Source organism: Micropterus dolomieu, linkage group LG09 (genome assembly GCF_021292245.1).
Source record: "Micropterus dolomieu isolate WLL.071019.BEF.003 ecotype Adirondacks linkage group LG09, ASM2129224v1, whole genome shotgun sequence".
NCBI lineage: Eukaryota > Metazoa > Chordata > Actinopteri > Centrarchiformes > Centrarchidae > Micropterus > Micropterus dolomieu.
Window position 1 is genome coordinate 18,993,380 of NC_060158.1, and position 26,371 is coordinate 19,019,750.

Below are 26,371 nucleotides of genomic sequence, written 5' to 3' on the forward strand. Positions count from 1 at the left end.
CATTGTTCCAAATACAAGGTTTGTTTTTTACAAAGGGATTAAATGCCAATTAGATGAGTGACCTCACCTTCTTTCAACAGTTGTTTGCAACTGTGTTTAATGTGGCTGTTATCATTATGAACTTTATGGCAGTCCATAGGTCATACACATAAAACAGGTGTGTCTACGTGGTGACATTTTAATTCCATAATCAAATAATTATGTATTGTATACAATACATTAAGATTTTTCTAGTATAAATATTTTTGCCACTTTTAAATGCACACATTAAACAAAAACATTTGAAACAAACTCTCGCTGCAGCTTTCAGTCCTACTGTCATATCAGTTTGAAAGCAAACATGTCCTCAGTCTAGTAAGTAAACATACAATGTCAATAGTAAGGTTATCTCTCTTTGCTACCTACAATAGGTGTTTCTGTGGTTGTAGCTTTCAAGAATGTATTTAACAATCAACTATCAGTTAAGCTCTGCAATAGAGTGCACTACTACCAAGCTCAGACAGCAAAACCTACACCTTAACATAAAACAACACAAGGGTAAGCTATGGTATTAATGTAGTAATATTTACTCTGATTTTACATTAGCACAAGCGTAAATTAAGTACATTATTGTGTCTTCAAACAATATTTGTTTTCCATTTTAATAAAAAGCCAAGAACAAAAGCGAAGAGATCCAAATGAAATCTCTGTTGTAACTTACCATGTTTACCAGACATCTTCTGTAGAGGGAACATTGTCTGAATGACTGAAGGGTCAGACCGGACTCCCTGAGCTCTTAAAATAAACCAGTAAAAGTCTGAGAGCAATTAGTGCTTCAGTTGTCCTGAAGTGTCTTTAATTGAACTACTGTATGTGATTAATGATGGAAATACTGTCCTTTGTTTTCCTCGTAGTTATTTGATGACCTGGTAATACTTGAAAATGGCAATTTACACACACAGCACCATGTTTAAAGCTGCAGCAAGGTGTTTGGAAATAGCTATTCAGTACGTCCAAAATTGAGTCAATTACTGAGTTACGAGGAATATATAAAACTAAAGAAGCTATAACTAAAGAATATATATTCTTTAGTTTAACACGGACGGAAGTTACGGACCTTGAAGTGTTGAAATAGATGAGATTTTAAGTAAAATTTTACAAACAGTTCACTGAAGCTATGGAATGTGTTTCACATTTAACTGTGCATGACCACTGTAGTTGTTATGACATGGCAGTGATCTTGTTTTTTACTTTTTATTCTCTTATCTGTGAGAATGAGCTTGCATAACACTGTATTTGTATTGCTGCCATGCCAACAATGCCTCAGTGAGCTGGGGGGAAAAAATTGAGAATGACAAACAGAAAAGTAACACAACTAGAACAGAGCGCGACATGTGGGCACACTAATGAAAGGGGCAAAACGGAGCAGGACAGCCTGTTCTCAGCCCCTATTGGCAGCTGGCCACGAAAAGCCACTGTGTCTGCAACAGTGACAGACAGAGCAACGTTTCCTGAAAAGGGCTGTGGAGAGAGAGGAGGGAGTCACAGGGACAATAAGGGTAGCAACAACTTCCAGTGGCACATACTTAACACACTAGCAAAAGTGATAACTTTTGTGATAACAGGAAACCCTTTCATGTTGCATAAATTAATTTGTCCCAAAATACCAGCTAACAAAAAGTAACTACAAATGCTCCAAGACAAACACACAGAAGCACAGGGTTGAGTTCAAAATATACCGTGAGCTGCAAAAGGCACAAATGACGTATTGAGAAGTGTCATGCTTTTTATTTTCTGCATTCACTGGTCCTTTTAGTGGTGAACCACAACTTCAGTACAGTAATACTTGGCCTTTGAGGGTAATGTTTACATAGCATAAAATGCGAACATGTCAGAGACACGTTCGAGGCAATTCTAAACACTTCAAACTTGACAAAGACTGAATTGAGAAATGTATGAAAGTATGATGGGTATCAAATGAGGACATGGGAAACGTGAATTTGTTAGATACAGATGCGAGAAGAAATCTACTAAATCAATACAGCTTACTTATAGCATTGTCTGAGCATATGACTGTGAGGTTCCTATGTGTCTGCTACATTTACCTCAGTGTGTGTATCATCCCAACATGTTACACTGATCTGAGCATGATGGCTTACAGTGTTTCACATAACAGAAAGCTGAAGTACCGTTTTTCTGCAGTGCAACATTTAACATTTTCACACAGGCCTTCACACCCTCTAAAGCAAGTCAAATTAAATATACAGCACGTGCATCATCACACAACACCTGGGGAAATTACCAAATGACCTTCAACATGCAGAGATACACCATGTAGTTATAGACAGTTCATCTTAAAAAAAAAAAACACTGAAAACATTTTTGTAAAAAGTTTACAAAGTGTGTATTTTTAGCTCCTACTGTAATTAACTTCAGTTTCAACAGGGGAAAAATTTTGTGACGCTTGAGGTTAACTTGGCAGTTATTACAATCAAAATACAATTATTAACAATTCAGTCATACATATTAACTTGCAATACTATGTTTTAACAATTCCACTTGTGCTCTGTGGAGCTCCATAGCATGTCTACACTGTCTCAATATTCAACGTGATCCAGCTTTGAACGTAATCTCAGCTCGCATGTATTGAAGGCTCAGGCACAAGGTAGCACCAACAAGCAGAATCCTCTATTAAAAGCATAAAATGCTCTTTACATCCCATATTGAAGATGCTAAAACATTACAAATGGAACAATGGATTTTACATTGGTACTATCATTGCAAAAATAATTTTGTTTAACACCACTCCTAACCATTCCATTTTTCTTATAGTGTCTCTGAAATGCTGCAGTTGTATGACAACTGCAATAAAATGCAGAAGTCGTATGAAGCATGCTGCATATGAAGGACTGAAGTGCTTTCATGAACAAACGTGGACGAGGCCGACTTTGCTCCCTTTTCGTTTATGCTGGAGTCATTGAACATGTTCCCATTCTGTTTAACTGACATGTTCCCACTGTAGCTGGCTTTAGCTGGGTTTTTCATATAACCTAATGCAAAGACCCAGTAAAATAATTAATCACAGAGCACATGTCTTTTTGAAAGAAAAGAAATGGATATGAACACAAATAGCTAGCACGCTTGTTTCACAGTGTAACCTTGTTATTATAACTAAATAACTGATCAGTGAGTGTAATGAGAGAGGCAAAAGGAGATTAATACTTGACTTTTCATTACTGATATCACAGGGCTTAAAGCAAGAAATTTTTCTGTGCCTTAAATGTGTTCGGGGTTTGCGACTGTGTTAAACTGATGGGGATATTGGGGCTCAGATTAGGGGTGTGGCATACACTTAGTTCATGAAACAAGAGGAAACACGATACTGGGTTCAAAAGAACAAGACAAGAAGATATTTGTACACTATTTTGAGCAAAAGTTCAATGTGGAAATGACGGGAGGGTCTGGGGGTCCTCCCCCAGAAAATTTTGAGCATTAAACACTTCATTTCCTGCATACTGGTAACATTTCCCGCCACCACATATAATCAGTGCTCTAAGTGGAAAATATAGGTGCTGGTAGGGCTGGGTAATACCACCGAAACTGTTATCCCGATAAAACATTTAATTTCATTCAAATATAATATATAAATGTCAAATCATTATTTCTTTCAAGTTTAAAGCCAGATTTTAGCTCATGAGTGAAAGTTCAAGAAACCCGATGGTTATTTGTGGTTTTAAACTATTTCTTTTTCTCAGAACAAACACTTGATGCCAAACAGTGGATCACTTAACAAATCTGAGGTAAAACATTCAAAACAATTATCATTAAGTAAATTAAAATGATTAAGTAATCTTTTTTCAGTCCCTTTTCCTCAACAAAATAAATATCTTAATAGAAAGATTAAGTGCTGATTTGTTCGTGATTCAAATAACTTAAATAAAACATTTATTAAACATTTGTTATATTGTTACTGAGGAAACTTTTTGCGATAATTATCATTATTGTTTTATTGCCCAGCCCTACTGATAATTCCCATTCACACTGGGGAGTGTGTATCGTCCGGTACTAGGGATAAATTGTCTCATTAAAATATCAGATAACAGTATACTATAAAGCTTACCACTAGTGTAATGTTAATTCCAGTTGGACAGCAGTTTCATTTCTGTGGGGTTTTATTTATTAAATCCATGTGTAAGAAAAATGATCTACAAAAATGATCTAATTAGTTAATGCTAAGCACTAACTCGTCAATAATCATTCATGCAGAACGAGTTCAACATTTTAAAAGTTTGCTGTAGCGCATCAAAGGAACCCAAGCATCTACCTGCTCTGTCTCCGCCGACAGAGATTAGAAGATAGTATACACCGACAGAGACAGACTGGCGCTTCACACACACATTCGACACTTGACGGGACAGTTATTTAAATTACAAGACATGTTTATATGTCGAATTTGTCGAATAAGAAAACACCCCACGGCAGAATTCCGGCACAGATCTGGAGAACTTTAAGCCCTGATATCAGTCTATAATCATCATACTGTATAATGAAATTAAATGTGGGGAGCATTTTCTGTGTTAAATTGCCTGGAGGCTGGCAGTAAAAGTTCAGCTGCATTTTTCTGATTCTTGACACAACCAATGAGCATTTTTTCCCCATCTAGGTTTCTCTCTTGTGTGAGAAAGGAATCCACATTACACAAGTCCAGGTCCAACAACACGCTGAAAGCATTCGGTGCCATCTCCCACACTTACAGTACAAGCTTATAAATTTCTCCCAACACGGGCCCTCTTTTTCTTAATTCTATTAGTGAAACTATTTTGTCCTCCACCTCCTCCCTCAGTCCTCAATCACCGAGTCCTCTCATACTTGCCCAGTTTCTTTGGATCCTTGCTGGGCATGCACCAGTCATCAGCCTCTGTGGTCGCCTGGTAATGCCGTAAGGCTGACTTGTTGAAAACAGGAAGTCTCTCTATTGACTCTGAGGACAAGGCCTGTGATACAAAAGGAGAAACTTATAAGTCTGGGGTCAGATCCAGGTTGTTTCTCACTGGGCTTTCCTACAAAGCTTCATCTGTGCAAGATTAAAACTCTACACTACTTAAGTAGAGACTGCAAATGTCTGCCACCACTCAGTCCAGTATGTGTAGTGGAAAGGATATTTATATGTGAACGTTACACCAACGTGGCCATTTTTTTTACATAGTCAAATCATAGTGTTTGGAGGTAGCGCTGTTCTCACCTTCAGGTATATGACAGCTGAGGTGCCATAGCCCTCCATAGAGTAGAGCTGCAGGTCTCCCTGGAAGTACTTGGCATACAGACGGGAGATGGGCAGGCCATAGCCAAAACCAGCCTGAAGGAAGGAGGGAGGAAAGGAAGTATACGATTGCAGTATCAATAAAGATTAGCATATATGGACCAGTTGCTAAAACATTACAAGATTAAAAACACAGAGTGGATAACAACTGAAGCTCCAATACAGGCATTCATCGGGGACAACAAACTCAGGCATCAATCGAAAAATGTATCCAACCGATGGCTTAAGAATAACTTGACGCACAGCAATAAGCTGCTAAGGTGGATAGGATATGATACAGACATTTCTCCTAATATAAGACATATGGCCCACATATGTTTTGGGAAATATTGGAAAATAAGAAGTGTAAAAGTTTTGAAGAAATTAAAGAACAGTTTAGCTTGGGAAATCAAGATTTTTATAGATGCAAGTGAGGCATTATTTAGAGCATCAAATAAAAAAGGAAAATTTTGACGTGGAGGTAAACATTATAAAACTCTTTATCTCCGCATACCAATCTAAACTAAACAGGAAATTAATTTCAAAGATATATTCAGGGATAGAAACTTTAAAAGGAGAAGATATACACACTACATAAAACAAAAATGTGAAATTGAAGCAAACATAAAATTCACAGATGAGGAATTGGAAGATTTTACTCAACAAATATGGAGAGTGACATCCTCCTTAACTTGGAGGGAACATGGATGTAAAAACTGAATGAGATACTTTAGAAGTCCAGCTCAGACAAAATATCGGGATACAAGCTGTTGGCGGGGATGTGGGGAAAAGAGTGCAAATCATGTTCATATTTTTTGGATTTGTCCTTCGTTTGTGAAATATTGGATGGAACTTAAACAATGTATGGACAAGATGTTACGGATAAATCTCCCTTTCACCTTTGACACACTATTTGGGAAGACTTGATATGCAAGGTAAAAAGAATCTGAATTGTAAAATGTTTCAAATCATGTTACTAGCAGGAAAAAAGGGAATTACTAGGAAGTGGCTAAAGGTGGAAGCGCCAAGAAAGGAAAATTGGGTTGATGTGATGCATGATATATACATTATGGAAAAACTGACTTCCACCTGTAGATTTGAAATGGATAAATTTGAGAGGTTGTGGAATGGATTCTTGAAATTTATTCGGCCAATAAGATCAGACTTTATGTGAAACATTATACCTGGGACACTCTTGCTCTTTTTTTATGTGGGTGTGTGTGGGGGGGGGGGGTTCATTTCGTTTTGTGGAAAAAGAGGATGATGTAAGACAAGATAAAAAATTATGTTTTATATGACCAAATGTGTATTTATGTCTTGCTACATCAATAAAAAATAAATAATAAATAAATAAAAAAACACAGAGTGGATACTGTAGACGGTTTGCTCTGTAAAAAGGTCTTCAGTTTTTCTTATGTGCCTGTACGGTTGAATCCAAGGAAATGTTGCTAACTATATGTTCCTCTTTGTAATAAGCTCATTTGCAACAATGTTCAGTTGTGCGAGTTGCTATTTAGCACAGGGAGGATTACATTTTAGTTGATTTTTAATCCCGGTTTAAAGCAGCACCACAATAGTTTACTGAAGTGCAATCTCATGTTTAGAATGCAAAAGCAAGCTTGTAGTCTAGCAGCATAGTGTGTACTGACTGAGACACTCATCAAGCAACAGGCTCAGTCTCACCAGTGGCGCATTGCGAGAGTTGTCTGCATGGACTGGACTGGGAGCTGTGGAGTACATGTAGCTGAAGAGACGCTCAATCTTCCTCAGAGGGACTCCACCTCCTCTGTCAGACATCTAAAAATAGAGAGAGAGGTATGCTAGATTTACAAGGGTCCTCACATTGTTCTGCCAGCAGGCTCATATCCATTGAATTCATAAGCTCTTCATCATTTCCCATTTGAATGGAATCTAAACAATGCCATATTTTCCCAATCAAGTCATACAGGTTAGTTTAATTTATAGTAAATACCAAGGTAACAAGGTCCACATGGACACACATACTGTATACATAGTATAGTTAAATAAATAAATAAAAATAAATTAACAGTTATTTTTCCCGGATTCCCTGTGCACTGCCTTAAGTACAAAGGTTGTGGTCTATCTTAACTTTCAGTATCGTCAACTACCTTGATAGTGAGGTCCTCACTCCCCAGTGAAACTCTCACTTTGATCGGGGGCAACGTGGGGCTCGTCTCATGGGTCTCTACTGTAGCTCTCATGGCGTTCTGTCAAACAACATGCACAGTGGACTACAGAATGAGCAAGCAAACACATGGCGAAGAATAATTTACTTCTTCTTTTACAGGTTTGTTGGGCGCAGTACCTTGAAAAGCTCAAACAGCATATGGTAGAGATGGGATGGCACATAGACAATGTGGAGGGGCTGGTCAGGGTTTTTGGCTGTGAAACATCAGATAATATATCGATCACATGGAGGGAAGAAAAAAGACACTTTTGACATCACTATTGTAAAACCCTGACTGAAAAGTACACCAGTAAGTTGTGAATGAAGACCATATATATTTAATATTTAAAGCGCTTGCACATGTTCTAACTAATATACTGCAACAGGAATTAGGTGTATGGACTTCATTAATGATATATAGCATATTGTAGAAATACCACATTTATTCAACTTAATTACATGTTCTATTAATTAGTGCTGGGTAACGATTACATTTTTTAAATCGTGATTAATCACATGATTTTCTGAGATTTATCGCATAGTTATGCGCAAAATTGAATAATGAATTCTAAAGTAGTGCATTGCGCACTTTTAAATTAAATGTACTGCTATATAAAAAATGCAATCACATGTGGTTTGCAAACACTTTAAACAAATAAGGTGGTTTTACCAGCAGTATTCCCTTTAAACAGTAGCAATAAAATATTTATTGTAAATCTCAACTTAAACATTGATGTATTCAAATCAAATATAAAACCAAAGCTATTTGCCACTGGCAGGGCGTTACCTTTTATAGCTTGTTAAAACAAGTTAGTGTCCAGAGCCATGTTAATAGTATCATAACAGGCACCTTCTAAGCAACAGGTTAGCATATATAAATCTGTTTTCTTGGGGGGGGAGGTTTCTGAACAGGTATCAGCAGAAACATTTTCTTTTATCAGGGTCCCTGTTAGATTGAGGTGAAGTGGTCGCCTCACGCACACGCCTGCTGCCAAAGTTGAATTGTCTTGGCGAAGCGGAGCACAAATTATTGGAAGAGAGACTGATGCTCGCTATCTATTACAGTTTACCAAATAAGACATCAACAGGAGGGAATTCGCATGACAGAGCATCCCCGCAAAACTAGAAGGCCTATCAGGTAAAGTTATATAACGTTAGCCTATAATTTTAACTAATTATAACACAGAAGCCGTTGTCATGGTTACTATCCATAGAGTGCCTGCCGTTTTACTCGCGGAGCGCTTGTCTCCCTGTCTGCGACTATGTTGTGATTTTAAGAACGTTCCTAAGACCGACATCTTCCCCAATAATAATCAGCCTGCAGTGTGTAGCTATCCACTTCCCTATGGCATTTGATTGATTTGAGTGGGTGATTTGCAGGCTGATCAACATCCCACCCCTCCTGTGACCCACGGTTTGACTGTATGTGTATACAGAGCCAGTGAGCAACAGACTTTCAAAATAATAATAATAATAACTGCGTGTGCCCAGCCCTACTATTAATGTATGCAGCATTCCAATCTTTTCTCTGCTGTGTAATCATGATACTTTCATGAGGGACTTTTTACCTAACCCTAAACGTACTAGCCATTTGTATGAACATAATAAAATAAAGACTATTTAGGTTGACTATATTTCTACCCATTTTAACCATATAGGTATAACATATAGCACATGTTTCAAATTGATGTTGACAGCAGAATATATTCAGGTGAAACAAGACAGGTACAGTATAGGCAAGAGTACATATCTGCAAATTGAAACAATGTGGTTGTTTGGGAAGACATACAATTGACTTCTTTGATCTCCATATCAGGAGAGGTGAGGTAATACTGCTCACACAGCATCTTTGAAGTCTCATAGGCATCTACAAAGTGAAAAAACATCTGTGGTTACTTTTTACTGTAAGAAATTCTAACCACAAAAGACAACTAATGATGAATGGAGAAGAACATTAGAAGACATTATGTTTCCTGCCTTTCAGTGAACTGTTTTTATGGGATTAGTTTTTATGGGAACAGTCTCAAGTATTCAAAAACAAATGTCAAGGTACGTAAACTTGTAAAAGCCATGTACAATGAAATGTAGAGTGATATGTATCTGTAAATCTAGATCCGTATCTGTGCCAGAGTGATTTGTATATGGAATCTACAGGAAAGGCTCGGTCTTCCCTGCACGTGAATGTTTTGCAACACAAAGGGCGCATGAGGACAGTCTCAAAAGGATCCACACAAAAATGTCGAGATTCACAAAAATATTTCCTTTGAAAAATGCCAAGTTGATGAACAAATGACGATATACGTGTTGTAAAGTAGACAGACAAATACAGATTTACACATACAAATCACTCTGGCACAGATATGGGTCCAGATTTACAAATGACTCCATGTATTTGTGCATTGTGCTTTATACTTATGAGACTGTTCTAGTCCCCAACAGTTTACACAACACTCAGAGATGGGTCTATTGCAGCCATGCACATCGTGATAACATGTTTCCACTTCCCAATCTGTATACTGACTCTAAAAATATCAGATAATAAAGGGTCAAACAGTCATGAATCTGTACAAACAGAGAGCAGGGTAAAATAGGTAAAGCATGTGTGCGCATATAGACTGCAGTACTGGAGCAGAGGAAGATCCTTCAATACCTTTTACTACCTCCACAGCATCACAGGTGGGATCAATGCTGCCAATATGTTTGGGATGGGCTGGGTTCACACTGCCTTCGAAGATTAATGCTACAGGGTACAACACAACAAATGTCAGTCCATAAACACAAACATATATACACACACGATTAACCGTCCATAGATCTTGTACTTTTGTGAACATCAATTTGAATGAGTTCTTCTGCAATTGGACATATTAACAAGAGCTGAACACTATTGCTAACAAAGCAACACAACACTATTATTCTACTTGCAATAATGCCAGATGCATTAATCACTCAGTGCTACAGAGGTGCTGCACTACTGTAGAGCTATCAAGGCAGGCCGGGTGTTGACTATGTGGCGCTGTCTGACAGAAAAAAGAATGTGCAGTGACAGAGCCCCTTTCTCAGGTCAACACTTTCAAATGTCATCTCTCAAGCATGATTAGCCCTTTCAGTGAGGGATGCACCGAAATGAAAATAATATAATGAAAAAAATTGCCGAATACTGAACACCAAACAAGTACATTCTCAATTTTTTCCATTTATTTAGCCTTTTTTTTACCATTGCATGAATTATATAGTCAAAATGTGCTTTTTACTCTGTCACCTACTGGATTTGGAGAGACTATGGTTGGTGGGTCCGAGGCCCAAGAGGGTCCGGTAAAGTAAATTACATTTTTCCACTTACTTTTAATGTACAACTGTAAAATGTTTTATACTTTCTGTGAATATAATCCAATTAATTGTATTTCCATACTGTATAGACACCTTGTGTTGATTAACTCACAGTCAATCACAGAGTGCTATACTGACTGTGCTGGTTCATGAGCATGCGCGTGGAGATGCGGCTCATGTAGAAGCGGTCCAGGAAGTATTGAACGTTCTGGTTGGTGACGGGGTCCACGCCGAAGGCCTCCTTGTACTCCACCACACCCTGAGCCATGGTGGGCACCACGTTGTTGTGCCGATTACGGATGTTCACCAGAGTCTGTGTAAAGCTGAGGGCAAAGACGTGACAGACTTGTGGGTATGTGACGATAGGTAGTAGCCTACACCGTGTTTCTACACACCAGCGTGCACGGTTTTATGTTGCTCCCTTGTCTACATGCCTGCTTAACATAGCACACTGCTGTAAATTCACATAACAACAGGGCTGGATCTTCTGATAAACACATCAAAAACCTATCATTTTTGGCTAAAATTCAAACTAGAACTACTATGACATTTTCAACAAGAATTTTGTGTTGCCAATATCTTCCCAGCCATAACGCATAAAAATGCATGCACACACCAGCCTATTAGGGATGTACCAATGTCCATTACCTAGTAATCGAATCAGAGCTGATCCCAGCTAATTTTGACTTACTGGTATCATCGGCATACATGTATTATTTTGTTTTTACCTGCACCTAATCAATGCATCCTAGCTGACATGGAAAAAATAATTGCATCAAAACAAGCATCATCCTACACTTACTATCCACCACTTACAGCATACGCAGTCAAACAGGTAAACCTATTGTTTGCAGAGCTGTCCAATGGTGACTGGCTGCAGTGTGTTTAATTTTAATAGTACTCCTTCAATCATCAATTTGAAGAAACCCGATTACAAGCAGTAAAAGAAAAAAATTCTAACCGAAGGTGCCCGATTAAAAAAAAAGTAGCAAATATTGAAATGTGTGCTGAATAAATAAAGACAAATTAAAGACTCCAAATTAAAGGAATTATTGCTTTTCATGGTGGACCATGCAGTGGAACATTAACTTAATGGAGCCATTGGAGGAACACTGTAATTAATCTTCTATCTTTGAGTGTGACAGTGGCTTTCAGGAGCTGTACAACAAGGTATGTGAACATGAAAGATGTGACCACAGCCATTAGATTTTCAGGCGTCTGCATTACGAAGTCTGCTCACACTTTTGAAAGTGTCTGTAAGTGACTTACCTTGTCAGGACATCCTTATCATCTGGATCTTGTTCTAAAAAATCTACCAGCTCCAACAAACTCTGTGAATACCTGGTGGAGACAAAAGGGTAGATTTTAAAAGAAGATTCAGAAACACACTTACTGTATAACAATGACAAGGAAGCTCCAGTATTATGAAAAAAGAAAAACATTTATCTGGTCATTGAATTTATGTGAAATTGTGTGTAGGGCATATAAACCAATAATAGAATAACAATGTTCTCGCTTTAGATAAGAGTGGCTTGTTCACAGATCTGTAGGCCAGTGCGTTGAACCGGAATTAAGTGCTGAGCTTATTGAGTCACACTCTCCACCGCTGTCTCACTGTAGAAAAACTGGGTGAAAGGTGAACAGCAGTGTGGCTATGAGTGCTCAGTTTGTCCCTCAACTGACCTCCAGCGCTCTAATTTTGGATTAAGTCCTGTCATGCAAACAGATCTACATCTTGAAATAGACTATTTTGCAACTTTGTTGTAAGAAAGGAAATATCAAGGCGTCGCCTCTCTTCCCTTGTCAACAACATTAACAAGTGGAGTACAGGAGGTGTATGGCCAAATATAGACACTGCTGCGGCTCTTCTGAAAAGTGTGGGGGTGGGGTACTGACCTTGTTGTTAACATGTCTTAATGTGACTTTTACACCAAACATTATCAACATGCTAACGTAAAGTCTGCAGTACAATACTGTGTTTTACCATGATGCTACCAGGAAGTAGCAGCTGCGTTGGGAAGACAAACTCTTAAGTAGTGAGATTACCCTGAGAGAGGACTGGGAGCTCTCTTACAACTACCCAGTATCTTTAGCGCTAATTTATTGCTGTATGCAGTAACAAAAACTGGAGTTTAAAGACAGGAGAATGTGGTTGGAGCCAACATCCCACTAGTGGTCAAGCCTGTCACATGTGTCCAGGGGGAGGTTCATTGTATCTCATCAAGTGAAAATGATTACAGCTATTCTACTAACAGCTGAAAACTATCATTTCACTATCAAATTATCATTTCACCTACACACACTCTGTATGTGGGTGCATTCGCTATGTTTACAGCCTTTCACTCTTTAGGACATGTACACTGAAATGGGTGTGTGCACACACAAATGCAGGTATAACTCTCCCTGTCTGAGGGTTGTGACCACAAACAAAAAAGGTGGCACTGGTGTTATGTAGTATGACTTCCTCAAACTTCTAAATCTGTGCTACACTCTTTATGGTACAACAAGAAATTGGAGCACATATGTAACAGTAACATACCAACACAGTACACAGATAAATGGCATGTAACCATAAAGTGCACAGAGAACAGCTGGATGTGGGAGGAGGGGGACTGATATATTTAAATAGAACGGACAGTGACAAAACCTCACATGTAAGCCTGTGACTTAATGAATTTACCAAAACTAAAGGAAGCAAATGGCATACAGAATGGATCTGTTTTATATTTAAAGCTAAACATCGGAAAGTTGGAATATAAAGAAAGAGTGCTTTGAGAGATAATAAGGAGTGGGCTTAAATGACCCAGACTTTTGTTTCATAGCAATCCCCTGCTGAAACAAGAACCAGTTCCTGTACAGCCTTATATAATCTGGGAACCCGGGGGGAAAAATTAAAATAGATAAACAGTAGGACTCTCACTCTTCAGTTTGTAGGCACCCTACATTTCCTTTCCTCACTCCTGCTATAAAACTTAAAGACTTGATCATTCCCAGAGTTTGGTAACAATGATTTTGGTGCAACAGATTATGCAGAAATATATATGTAGTGTCTTGAGATCTTACCAGCTGGTGAGGAGCTTTAGGGATGGAGTGCTGAGGAGCTTGTCAGGGAGGAAATCAATTTCCTTCATGATGTTGGCCAGTCTGACAGGAAGCTCCTGCCGCAGGAACACAAAGGAGGTCTTCTCACATGCATTGGCCGAGCCTGCAGTCACATGAGGGACAGAGTCATGAGAAAAAATTACTGAGCAAGCACTGAACTTCGACCCCATTCTGTAAGAAAATATAGACAAATAAAACAGCAACCTTCCTAATCATTAACATTTGGTGGAAATAGGGCCGGGTATCGCTGTATTGTTCAAACTGTTTTGATACCAGTGTCTGTACTGTTACCTTATATTAGTTACCCTATATCTGAACAGTACTGGACTTTGGAAAAAACAACTGTCAAAAGGAACATTAATAACAAACAGAGATTGCAGAGGTCAAGAACGTGTCAGTGCAACCAGCAGCAACATTGCACACAGCAAGGGCGGCCAGCACCCCAGGGAGAGACTGGTCTCCTGCACGGGTCGTCCCGGACCTCACCAGCTGACCCTCCACTACCTGCACACCTCTTTTCTGCCCTAACACTTGCAAGCCCCCTGCTGCCCCTATGTTTCCGGTCAACACCCGCTACTACAATTATTATTATTATTATCATTAGTCCTACTGTTATTATCATTACTAATGCTATCATTATTAGTACTATTATTTATTTTCATTGATATCAGTACCACTACCACCATTACTATCGTTTTACATCTCTTTCTCTCTCTCTCTAACCAGTCAAGGCAGATGGACGCCCACCCTGAGTCTAGGTTCTGCTTCCTTGCCACTGTTGCCAAGTGCTTGCCCATGGTGGGATATGCTTGGTCTCTGTAAATAATATTACTTGACATTTATGCAGTCCTATCTCAGGGATATGACTGCCAGGTCTTTGGCTCATTCCATGCTTGGTGCATCGACTGAAGCAGTCTAAGGTGTTTTTTGGTTCAGGCCCAGTTGGGGGGTATATCTTATCCCTATGGCCTTCGCCTTTGTCTTGGTATTGTGTGGTAGGATGGGTGGCTGTGGTGCACCAATATTCTGCTGAAGTGCAGTATAGCTTGTGTGGATGCAATTATTTGTGAGCAGAATTTTGCTTATTAAAAAATTTGCTGTTTGTTTGTCCGTTTTTGTTGTTTGGTTGTTTGATTTATGGTGGAGGGAGGTCACCAGTCCCCCATCAAGGAAGCTCAAAGAACAATATTTGTAGCTATGGGGAGCGCCATATAAAAAAATAAAAATAAACACTGTTTAAACTGATAAACAGCCCCTTAGTATCGTTTGACACTCATCCCTAGGTGGAAAATTGTTCAGGATTATCTGTGTACATGGTCTTTTCTTACAGGAACCTGTTGTGCAAATAAAATGGAAAACCATGACGAAAATATCTGCACTTTTCAAGCAATTTTTTTTTTGCTGGATTCAATTATGATGTTATAATGTAAGAAGGCCTATTGTAGATTAAGTCAGTCATCAAAAGCAAACCTTCAAAGTGGTAATTGCAGAAGCGTGTACAGTAAAGGACACGATAAAACATCTAAGAAACGTCAGAACCTGCATTATCTATGTGCATGGGAATTTTACTTGTATTAGCTGCAGCTGTCTGTCAAATAGGCTACCTGCAGTATGTTACTGCAAAGTCAGCTGTGAAGACACACTGAAGGAATAACGTGACTTGTGTGACTGCCATGTGAGCGTGGGGAAGAATTAACGTTAAGTAACGTGCATTGCATCCAACGCAATTAATACTACTCGAGGCACTTACCAAAGTCTATGAATTGCTTCATAGACAAGGGAGAAGGGGAAAACTTAGAAAACCTCTCCACTTGTTTCGGTATCCCAGCAACAGAGCCATTTTTCAGCAAGAACTGAGCGAACTTCATTTTTCCTCTCTGTTTCGGACCCCAAATGTCAGTGTATCAGGGACAAACTGTCCTTCCTCTGTTCAGCACGCTCCAGTTTGACGACTGCTAAGCTAGCGGGGCTAATGTTCGACGTCGTACAAGACTCATTAAATCTACGTCTTTAAGGATGCTGGTAATGAGTCCACCATCGTTATTTTTCTCGAGCCGTCTGTCTTATGCCCTTCAAACGCTACTTCCAACAGTGCGGGATGTTATTGTTGTCGGACAGGGAAGAGGAGTGATTGACATTCCTATCAACCAATGAGCGCCAAGAGATTCCTGGCAATGGCGCATGCGTGGGTTGGTAGGCGGGCATGAATCATGGCAAGAATTGTTGGTTGTTGAATTATTGTACACGTATAATAGACTTTAACAAACTTGAAAAAAAAAATTGAGTAGGGCAGAGTATCGTGTGGTGTGGGGACAACACACTGTGGGGGAGTGAGAAAACTGTCAGTAACAGATTTGTTAGCTAGGGGGAATTTAGTGTGTCTAAATAATGGAAGGCTTAGCCTATATAACTAGGATATATGTTAATACAGTAAAGAAGTCTTTTATATTAAAAGCATAATTAAACTCATCCTCCTTTACTGTTCAACCTGTTATTTCAATATTCTCACCGTGCCAAATAGGAACAAACTTACACGCATCACAAAGAATGGCACCAAAATAATTGGTCTCCCCACCCCCAACCTCTCTGACCTCAAAAGGAAAGCCATTTTACGGAAAACACTCATAATAGTACACAACATCAGTCATCCTCTCAACACATTCTTTACTCTGCTTACATCAGGATGTGGATACAGATCCCTGGCCTGGAGATGGGCTTGCTATAGCAGGAGTTTTATCCCCTCTCCCGTAGCACTAATCAACAAAACTACTTGTTTAGTAAGAAAGTATGTTAGATTGGTATCAATTTGTGTATAAATGTGCTGTCTGATATAGGATATATGTTGCTGTAGATGTGTTTACATTGTTTATATGTGAGGCTATTTATATTGTACATATCCATACTCCTTTATATTTCTTCTTTACATTTCATATTTCTTCTTTTTATGTCGATATATTCTTTACCTTTAACCTTCTATTATTTCTATTCCTTTATGCCTCGATGTGTGCAACTTTGACACAAGAATTTCCCCCAGGGGATGTGATACTGATTCTGATATAGATTGCGGAAAACAATTACCTGAAAAGGACAATAAAGAATCTAATCTAATCTATCTTAATATGATATTAAATTGGTTTCAAATATTGCTCCAATTTGTGTCTGGAAAGTATACTAAGAAGGAACCATGCATTATCCAATGTATTGATGCTTTATTGATGCTTGTATGTTGTTCCTCAAATGTAAGTCACTTTGAAAAAATTAGTAAATGTAAATTATGTAAAATAAACATCAGTGCATGTAGACTGTGTTTGAGAAAGCTAACCGGTAGAGGTTTAAGTAGGAAAGTGATGACTATATGGATCAGATTAATGGTAATATGACCCTAGAAACTCTTGATAATTAAATAGAAGAAGGTATTAGAACAGCTGCACTGAGATCCATTGCTAAGAGTAAATGCAAAATAAAGAGTGCGACAGTACCATGGAAGGAGGACAAATGTAAAGAAGATGTGAGAAACTGAAAAAGGCATTTAAAATAATGAAATTATTTTTCATCATATGATACAGTACAAAAACATGGTTAGGCAGTAGTAAGGATGACAATAAGACAAGCAAAAAGGTCATACTGGAGAAAGTTTTGTGGCTCAGTTAGCAGCTCGACTCCAGTAGGAGAGGTGTTGAGAATAATTAGAAAGATGGAAGGGTACAGAGAAGAGTGAAGTAGTCCTGTGGTTATGGGGCTTGTAAAAAAAATTGCAAGGAGATAGTTGCAAGATTTCGATTCTTTGGAACATAGCATTAAAAATATTGTGAATAAGTGTAAAGATGCCTTGCAGGGTTGGGGACTGGGGAGCGGATTGCATCCTCAAAATATATACATGTTGTTCTAATTACTCCAAGGTTAGATTCTGAAAATGTAGTTTATGGATCTGCATTAAAAACTGTACTTTTATTAGGATTAGATGTGGTGCAGGCCCAGGCTTTCAGATTATTTATTTCAGAACTGTGTGTGCCCTACAAGTTGAGATAAGAGTAGTGCCACTGTGTTAAAGCAGAAAAAAAGCTCCTAGTCAACTATTAGGTGAATTTGAGAGGTCGTGGAGATAGTCATCCAAACAAAAAAAATGCCTTTCCTGCAGGGAGAAGAGAGAACACTAAAATCAAGTTGCATCAGCATGAGCTTTGGGATTATCTGAAAAGGAGAGTTTGTAGTGATATAGGGATCATCACAGTGTTTTGTTCACTGTGATGATCCCTATATCACTACAAACTCTAATGGTAGATTTAGAATTACTTCAAATTAAAGCTTTATAACAAAGTTATATTCCGTAGTCACTCAGTCTTAATAATAATGGCAATACATTGAAGAGTAATAAAACAAGGCACTGATGTCACATTCATGTGGGTTCCTGCACATGGTTCCTGCTCGTATGCACATTTGTGGTAATGAGAGAATGGACAAACCAAAGATGTTCTAGATAGAACAATCTAAACAAACTGTTTTAAAAAGAAAACACAGATATACATACTAAACTTTCAAATTCAGAGGGAAAGGGCATTGTATGAAAGAAAATCAATAAAGAGTAGCAACTCTTCTGGGATCAGGAAATGAAACTCATGGCAGTAACACAACCAGAATCTCACACAAAGGATGTCAGCTAGAAGAAGAATAAGAAGGGTTGGAGTACAGGATCCAAACTGTGCTGTGAAATAACAGAATATTTTATTACAGCGTCCCCTACCGACGAACTACAACAAATACATTTACATTATTTTACATTTTTGAACTCGTCTGCTAACAAAATTATTTTTACCCGTCATACATCTTCATTAGCCGAAGACACATCTGGACCAGACGTTGCAACGCTACTCCATCGACCGTAACGTTAGTAACGGTCACCTGCCGCTGCTTCTTTTTATCTAAATATTACTGGGCCGCCAACTAAATCTAAATCTCCGCAAGCGAGTTAGAGCATCTTTTCTTACCTAACTATGCATAACAGACGGGTAACGTCTGATAAGTATTAACATTTGTTTATTTACTAGGTACGACCGCTCCAACGCACTTCTCCAAATGGCCAGAAGATGGCGGCGTTGCAAAAGCCAGCAGCAGACGATGACAGTGCGCGTCAGAGGCATCCATGACCAGAGGAGGTGGGATTTCCCTTCCTCCTTCTCCTCCTCCTCCTCCTCCTCCTCAACATCATCCTCCTCCTCCCAGGGATGTATCGGCGTGCAGTGCACCTGCTTTATGTCTTATTTGGGTCATCGTCCGCTGAAATGCTCTATTTTAACCAGTGTCATCAATAGCCACAGGAAAAGGTTCAAACGGCCTGTTCGGTGGTGCCCGAGAGGCCTCGATTCACTGTGATTTAGGTTAGAGGATGTGTTGATTTTTCTTTCGGGGTGCAGCAGTGAGACAGCATCTTTGCCGGGTGACACATCATAATCAATACGAGTGGAAAAGGTACGAGTGGAACAATAACAATAACGTTACATTATGTGGTTATTTATGATTAAATATTCCCCCTTTTTATGAGCTAATCGTTATCGAAGTTCAGTAACATTGGGCCTTAACGCTTTGACGCAAAATGCTGTCAAATTCGTGTTTAGCTAGCTGCGAATGTATAAATGCTCTGCTAGTTAAGTGAACACGTAATGGGTTTGCTGTTTACATATTTATCTATGTGTTATGATTATACTGTGTATTTGTCAGTTCCCATCTATTTCCCAATTTTTGTTCCATATAATTTGCTATGTCTGAGAGATGTGACACTGGCCTAACACCCAGCAAATGACTAGTCAGGGCGCAGACTGCTAGGAATAGGTAGCCCACCTTTCTGTAATAACTCATTGTCAGTGAGCCTGAGACAAGATCCTAACCATAAGGCTACCTTTAGTTCCTCCACCCCAACCGCACACACTTATTTATCTTTTTAATTACATGTTAACTGAATTTGAATAGTGGCAAATAAAGTGTTGAGTAGAAAAGTGGCTGCCTAAATATAGCCTACTGGACTAGCTCTACCAGAATAGGTACAAGTGTCATACCAATGTGTAAATCGATCTTGGGTAAGTATGGCCTGTTATTGAAAGCCTTTTTGCCAATATCAACTTATTGGTTGCTGGTCCTGCAAGATTTTTGATGCACTGTATGTGGATGTATAACTGCCACACCCAGTGGGTTTTCAGAAGCATCACTTAGACTCACTGGATAAACCTATGCTCCTACATCCAGTATCATGTCACAATGAAACCAGAGTACATTGTGACAGTGCAACACGTAGCTCATTCCTGTTCAAACCTCTTCCTTGAAGCCCCCGTAGGACACCATGTCGGACAAAAGTGACCTGAAAGCAGAGCTGGAGCGCAAGAAGCAGCGCCTCGCCCAAATCAGGGAGGAAAAAAAGAGAAAGGAGGAGGAGAGGAAGAAGAAAGAGGTAAGGAAGAAAGTGAGTAACTTCACACAACTGGCTCTCATGCTGTACCGCACTCTAGTGTGTATTGTTTGTGTGTTCGATTGCTTTTTGTCAGGCCGTGACATATAAAAGACTGAGGTTGTGTGTGTCCATGCGTGCATACAGTCATCTATGTGTATGCAGAAGGTTGGTGTTGGAATTTTTGATCAAAATGTGCATGGACATGCATGTTTTAACTTGTCCTTTCGCTCATGATGGGCAAACTGACCTTTCTCTATGTATCCTGAGCAGTCAGAGAGCCAGCAGAAGAGAGAGATGACCCCAGAGGATTCAGACTTAGACCGTAAGCGCAGGGAGACTGAGGCCCTGCTACAGAGCATTGGCATTTCACCGGAGCCTCCTCTAGGTACATAATACTCTTTCACTATAAACCATAAATGAATCATCAAATGGTCTGCAGCTGCCCTTTTGCGATTGTGCTGTAGAAGATATTGTTCTACAGTAAATCTTAAATAGATATAAAATTACAGCCAAAAAACTTTTGAGGAGCCCTTTAATGATTCAGCTATACTCACTTACATAAGATGCACACGCCAGCCTACCAGATGTGTAATTTGCTGAAATATTTCAGTCCAATAGTGAAATGATCAGAAAAATGAAGTATGTTATTTTATGTGTTGCCATAACTCTGCATATTATAGCACTTCTGTTGTATTTGTTTTGTTTTGTTTTTACAAAAAATTGTAACTTTGTCACACATACTGTTTTAATAGATTTCATCAGATAACACTGCTTTTTATCCTTAGTTGATCCCATAGTTGTGCTTGAACTGTGATCCTTTCTCATAATTACTTTGTGTCACTTTTATAGCAGCTCCCTTTTTTCTGTCCAACTGTGTACCTTATCTTGTAATAAGGAATTTGGACAAAAATAGTGTTGACTAAAAGTATGCTGCTCAACAAAATATCTTCCCTTGACTTGTGATCAAATCTAATAGATTGCTGCAGCTTGAATTCCCAGGGTGTCTGTCACTTCCAGCAAGCTTTTGGCCTTGCACTGTTCTCTAGTGGTCTGAAATTGTAACAACACTTTCAACACTTCAAAATTGGGTCACCGCTGTCCCGGTTATTAGTTTGATTTATTTATAATGCACCTTCAAATGACACTGAGTACAAATAAATAACAGATACAAAATCAACAATGCATTTGATGCCCTGCCTTCCTTCTCCTTTCTTTTATTTCTTTGTTTAATTTGTCCATCACTCGTTTTACTGTTGCTTTTCATCCCAATTTCTTTGAGCAGTCCATTCTTTGCAGCCTTTAATGTTAGATTCATGTTATTTTCATTATTTAGTCCCGACCCCTGTGTCCCCCTCCAAATCAGTGAGCACGCCCAGTGAGACGGGGAGCCAGGATTCAGCTGACGGAGGAGCAGCAGGCAGGTAGGTCAAAATCACACACTTCCTATGTACCAATGTACAATGTCAGAAGTCTTTCTTGGTTCATGAGTCTTATTTTGCCAAAGCTCAATGGAAATATTCACATTCTTATGTAAAACTAAAAGAAATGCTTGATGCTCATATGAAGGAAATATCACACTTGGAAATACTGGAAGGTTTTGCTTACTCTTACTAGACGTGCTCTTTGAGAAGTTACCAATAAACTGTATGTGGTCCCCGAGTCTTCCACAAAGAACGTGGCCTAAAAATGATGAAAACGTGAAGTTACCTTGGGCTGTGGATATTTTTGGGTACTTTTGACACATATCCTGTCTCTTTTCTTGTGTGGCACACCAGGTTTAGGTAAGGATGAGTGTCACTAATGGTGAGGTTGTGGTCCCCTTGTTAGGTTTTGAGTGTGGTATCTGTCTCTTGTCATGGCATCTAGTGTTTTGATGACCACTGTACAGCTGGTTGCTTCTCATAACTAGTCCTGAGAAGTTAAGTTTGATCTCAAGGTAAGTCTCCACTGTAGTCATTCCTGCAAAGAAGCTGGTAGTTTGAAAATACTGCAAGGTTGCAGATTTCCAGATATTATCTGTGCCACATTGGTAAACTTTCAGAAAGCAGCCTTAGTGATCCAGTTAATGGAATATTTTTTGAAAATAGAGCCTGATGGGCATGAACCATACGCTTGCTGTAAAGGCCTGTAGCTGATTTAAGCGCAAGTGACAAGATGTAAGCTTTTCACCTTTTGTCGCTGTTCTGTAGGGTCTATACGCAGTGCTTACTAGCTCATGTCTCATACATGCTTCCGCCACTGCAGCATTTATTTACATGCTTTTACATCCATAACACACCAGACCAGTGGAGCAACTATTTGCCTTTAAGTTCTGCACATGGCTGCTCGGGTGAATAAAACTTGCAGTTGAGAAAAAAGTGGTCATCAAGCGCTTTCCATTTGCTTTTTAATGGCAGCTGACCGCAGAGGTCAGTGTGTGAGTGATGCCCTCAGGGGTCATTAGTGATGTGTTGTTCTGGTATGGCCAAGGGTGGAATTGGGGATGAAGAATGTGTGTTAACTCTGTAAAGTTCATAGCAGAAATAAATTCTCATATGTAAGACTTTTGTTTCTTTTTAGCTTTTACCAATTGGATTTTTGGTGAGTTAGTTCCAGTGCCTGGAATGAAAGATTTTCTTACCCCCCCAAATCCACCCTGGATGATGGCATGCCATTTTGAGCTTCTCCATTTGTGGCTGTGTATGTGTGTGTCCCTTCTTAGGTCAGGGTTCTCTAAAAACAAGTCCCAAGCACTGAGCTCAAGGTAAGCATTTTCACGTCAAACCCAGGAACCCCCCTCCCCCCATTTCTTTAGTTGAGTTTACCCTCATGTGAACACAGAGAGGTACCCACAGTGTTGTCAGTGGTCTTATAGCAATGTGTTCCTATCATGCTTTATAAGATCAAAACAGCGCAGTGCCCCTCTGTTCTTCGTTCCTCTGCTCTTCCCTGGCGACTTCCTGTCTGAAGCCCTACTGTCTCCCTTAATACCAGCTCCAAAGATTTTCGCTCGCATGAGTTGAGCCATAGAAGTCATTTAAGCCTTCACAGAGTTGACAATCTGCTGCTTAAAGTGTCATCGCTGTTACTGTAAAACAGCCGGTCTGTCAGGCTAAAGAAATGCCTTGCCACTCTCACCTGGGGCTGTGTGGCACAAGCTGAAGGCCTAATGGGCGTATTCGCTGGCCCTAAAAGGTATCATCAAAAAGTGTAGCGATGTTGGAAGCGCTATCCTTTCACAGCTGGTACATTTCTACCAAGTTGCCATTAAAAAACTCTCTAGGTTTCAGTTGCTGCTTGATTTCCCTGTAAGCAAGTCGTTCCTACCTCCCCAATAACACTGCTTTTTATCCTTAGTTTATCCCATAGTTGTGCTTGAATGAGCTCATGAATTAAGACTTGTCAAACTCATTGATCATGCATGGCAAGTAAACTGTCATATCGAGCGAGTAAAATCTTTATAAATGCATTTTAATTTGATTTTCATGTGTCCAATGTTTTCACGTGAGTATGTATATATAGATTATGTTTTTTGTGCTGTGGTTGTGAGATGGAAAATCCAGTTTCTGGACACATTGTTCATGGCTTTCATGCATTATTTGGCACAAATGTGCCCTTGAAACATCAAGACACAGAATGTCAGACAAACATTAACAACAATAAAAAGATTAATGTCATACATGTTGCTAAACCTAGATGCTGTAGATGATTAAGAAATCCAAATAAAGATTTCTGCAGAGCTTTCCTGCATTGTATCTGTATCTTAAATGTATCTGTATTTTCCACTTGTAGATACTTGGCAGAAGACCAAGAAATCTATAACAAGACATGAGCAGAGCATATTTAAATGAGTAGCATACATTAAAGTATAATGAAATATAATGTCTCCCTGATGCATAGCCCTCCCACGCTATATCCACTTATCTAGACATTGTTCCATCTTTGCATGAAATTCGATGGGAATTCCCGTGTTAAGCCCTTCTCTAGATAAGTGGTCTGTTAGTGAGTGTGAGTGTGCCGATGTTTGTGTGTTTGTTGTAATGTGTCTGTTTGTAAACTCGCATGTCCTCTCTTGCCCCCCACCCCCCCACCGTTGGTGACATCAGGACGCTGCAGTGGGACACAGACCCCTCTGTGCTGCAGCTGCAGGCAGATTCTGAGCTCGGGTACATCTTCCTTCTCTCCTCTTGTTCACTGCCTGACAAAAAAAAAACTGTCATACATCTTATTTAGCATTGCATGACACTTGTTAATAGTCTAATTTAATAGTCCATTTAAAAGGTCAAGCCCTCTAATGATACAGTCTTCTGAATATTGAGCTAGTTCTTACAAGCAGTGCATGGCTCCTCATTTTATTCATTGCTAGAAACATTTAAACAATTTGAGATATATTATCTCAAACTGTATATATCGGACTGATTGGGTATATGCAGAATATGATTATGCTAATAGGAACATCTTGTCTCTGTTACCCAGGCGCAGGATGCAGAGGCTGGGTGCCTCTAAGATCACACAGGTAGACTTCCTTCCCAAGGAGTTGGTCTCTTACAGCAAGGAGACACAGACGCCGCTCACCGCCCACCTGTCTGAAGGTGAGTATTTGTGTGTGTGCGTGTGCATGAGTGACTTCTCTTTGACAGTCCATATCCACATCAATAGTCTGAGATACAAGCTGTTTTCGGAGTCCGTGGAGGAACAAAGGTCACAGGAGGCAATAGAAGGTTTCACGTTGCAATGACTGTCGACGTTGTGTGGTTGAATTTGATCCTCCTTCGGTTAGCCAGGGCACGGCCTGTAAAGCTGGAGAGATTTAAAGGTTGACACATGATGAAAATACCCAAGATGATTCCTTATGGATGTTAGAGCATCACTGTGTGTGTTTTTGTGTATATGTGTGTGCGTGTGTATGTGCGCGCGTGTGTGTAGGTGCAAACAATAATATACATTTGTGTGTGAATGTTTATATATTCTTTAAATCATCAAGTTTTCAATTTTTCCATTATGGATATTATTCTTGGGAATAGGAATAGGAAGGACATCCCGTCGTGACTTGGTCTGGGAAGAAATGGTGTACGTGTGTGTTTGCATGTGAGGTTATGTGTGCATGCATGTGTCTCTGCAAGTGGGCGTGCACATTTATACTGAGCTGCAGTTGCTAAATACATCCATATGGTGAAAACTGAGGTTAGTCCTGCGCTGGATTTGGCATAATGGTGGTGTTCATAAATTCGAGGCTTATACATTTCAGGATTTTTCTGTTGGAGGAGAAAGACAACAGCGATTTGGATGCGTGACAGTTGCAGTTGTTCCACTAAATTGAACTTCACGCCTTTAGTATTACTGCAATAAACAGATATTTCATCTTCACGTGTAGGAATGCGCATACCAATACTACTCCACTTGCACGCTCTCTATCCAAACTGACTGTCAGACATGTAAATATATTAACTCACAAACACACACACACACACATACACACACAACATGCTCCCTATCATCTTCTCTATCTTCCTCCCTTTAGTTGCCAAGACAGCTGGCAGCCATGTGACTGTGAAGGGGTTGGACTTCCTGCTTCCTGTCATTATAATAGATGGGTCTGGTGTGGATTCCACTGCCCTCCTCCACCGGCGACCACCACGCACATACACACATGTCTATCGTGATCAGCATCCAAACGGCCCACCTCAACCCCCCCATTTCCTTGGCAGACCCAGGAATAGATCATTTATTCAACAAGTGCACAGGCATTGACTCACATATGTGTCCTGGGAGATACACGCATGCATGTGCACTCACACATAGAGAGAGAGAGAGACACACACATCAGAATCAAGTTTTTTTTTTGGCTGCTCGTACATACAAGGACTCCCGTTGTCAAAGGGTGTCAGTGTAACTACACAAACAATACAGCTGTTGTAAACTGTACAGAGTGTTTAGGAAAAGAGATAAAAACTATCAATTAAACATCCAAACAAATAAACATGCAGTAGTTACCATATACAGGTCAAGTAATCGGTGTATACATACAAACAAATGTGCGCACTGTGACTGGTCA

The 26,371-nt window shown here is 39.5% G+C and overlaps 2 protein-coding genes across 19 annotated transcripts in view; one reads left to right on the forward strand and one right to left on the reverse strand.

Annotated features, from left to right (window-relative positions):
• pdk4 (pyruvate dehydrogenase kinase, isozyme 4) overlaps positions 1-18,972 on the reverse strand; it is a 49,066-nt gene extending 30,094 nt beyond the window's left edge. Inside the window, exons 1-12 of one of the 5 annotated variants that reach the window (XM_046058997.1) lie at positions 18,712-18,972; positions 13,860-14,001; positions 12,066-12,137; positions 10,935-11,119; positions 10,117-10,206; positions 9,256-9,333; positions 7,605-7,681; positions 7,408-7,506; positions 6,962-7,075; positions 5,222-5,335; positions 4,853-4,973; positions 1,753-3,029 (exon numbers count right to left, since the gene is read on the reverse strand). In XM_046058997.1, coding sequence (XP_045914953.1) covers positions 2,806-3,029; positions 4,853-4,973; positions 5,222-5,335; positions 6,962-7,075; positions 7,408-7,506; positions 7,605-7,681; positions 9,256-9,333; positions 10,117-10,206; positions 10,935-11,119; positions 12,066-12,137; positions 13,860-14,001; positions 18,712-18,718 — 1,323 coding nt within the window. In that variant the 5' untranslated portion in view covers positions 18,719-18,972 and the 3' untranslated portion in view covers positions 1,753-2,805. Of the gene's footprint in view, positions 1-1,752; positions 3,030-4,852; positions 4,974-5,221; positions 5,336-6,961; positions 7,076-7,407; positions 7,507-7,604; positions 7,682-9,255; positions 9,334-10,116; positions 10,207-10,908; positions 11,120-12,065; positions 12,138-13,859; positions 14,002-15,648; positions 16,014-18,711 lie in introns of those variants that run through there. The other 4 variants (XM_046058996.1, XM_046058999.1, XM_046058998.1 and 1 more) reach the window with 4 other exon arrangements.
• Positions 18,624-26,371, forward strand: part of LOC123976658 (cytoplasmic dynein 1 intermediate chain 1) — a 55,881-nt gene continuing 48,133 nt past the window's right edge. For 2 of the 14 annotated variants that reach the window (XM_046058986.1, XM_046058994.1), the window contains exons 1-8: positions 18,631-18,863; positions 18,944-19,364; positions 20,215-20,349; positions 20,608-20,722; positions 21,671-21,758; positions 23,039-23,080; positions 24,423-24,482; positions 24,793-24,908. In XM_046058986.1, the coding sequence (XP_045914942.1) occupies positions 20,230-20,349; positions 20,608-20,722; positions 21,671-21,758; positions 23,039-23,080; positions 24,423-24,482; positions 24,793-24,908 (541 nt within the window). In that variant the 5' untranslated portion in view covers positions 18,631-18,863; positions 18,944-19,364; positions 20,215-20,229. Of the gene's footprint in view, positions 19,365-20,214; positions 20,350-20,607; positions 20,723-21,670; positions 21,759-23,038; positions 23,081-24,422; positions 24,483-24,792; positions 24,909-26,371 lie in introns of all 14 variants that reach the window. The other 12 variants (XM_046058983.1, XM_046058985.1, XM_046058995.1 and 9 more) reach the window with 12 other exon arrangements.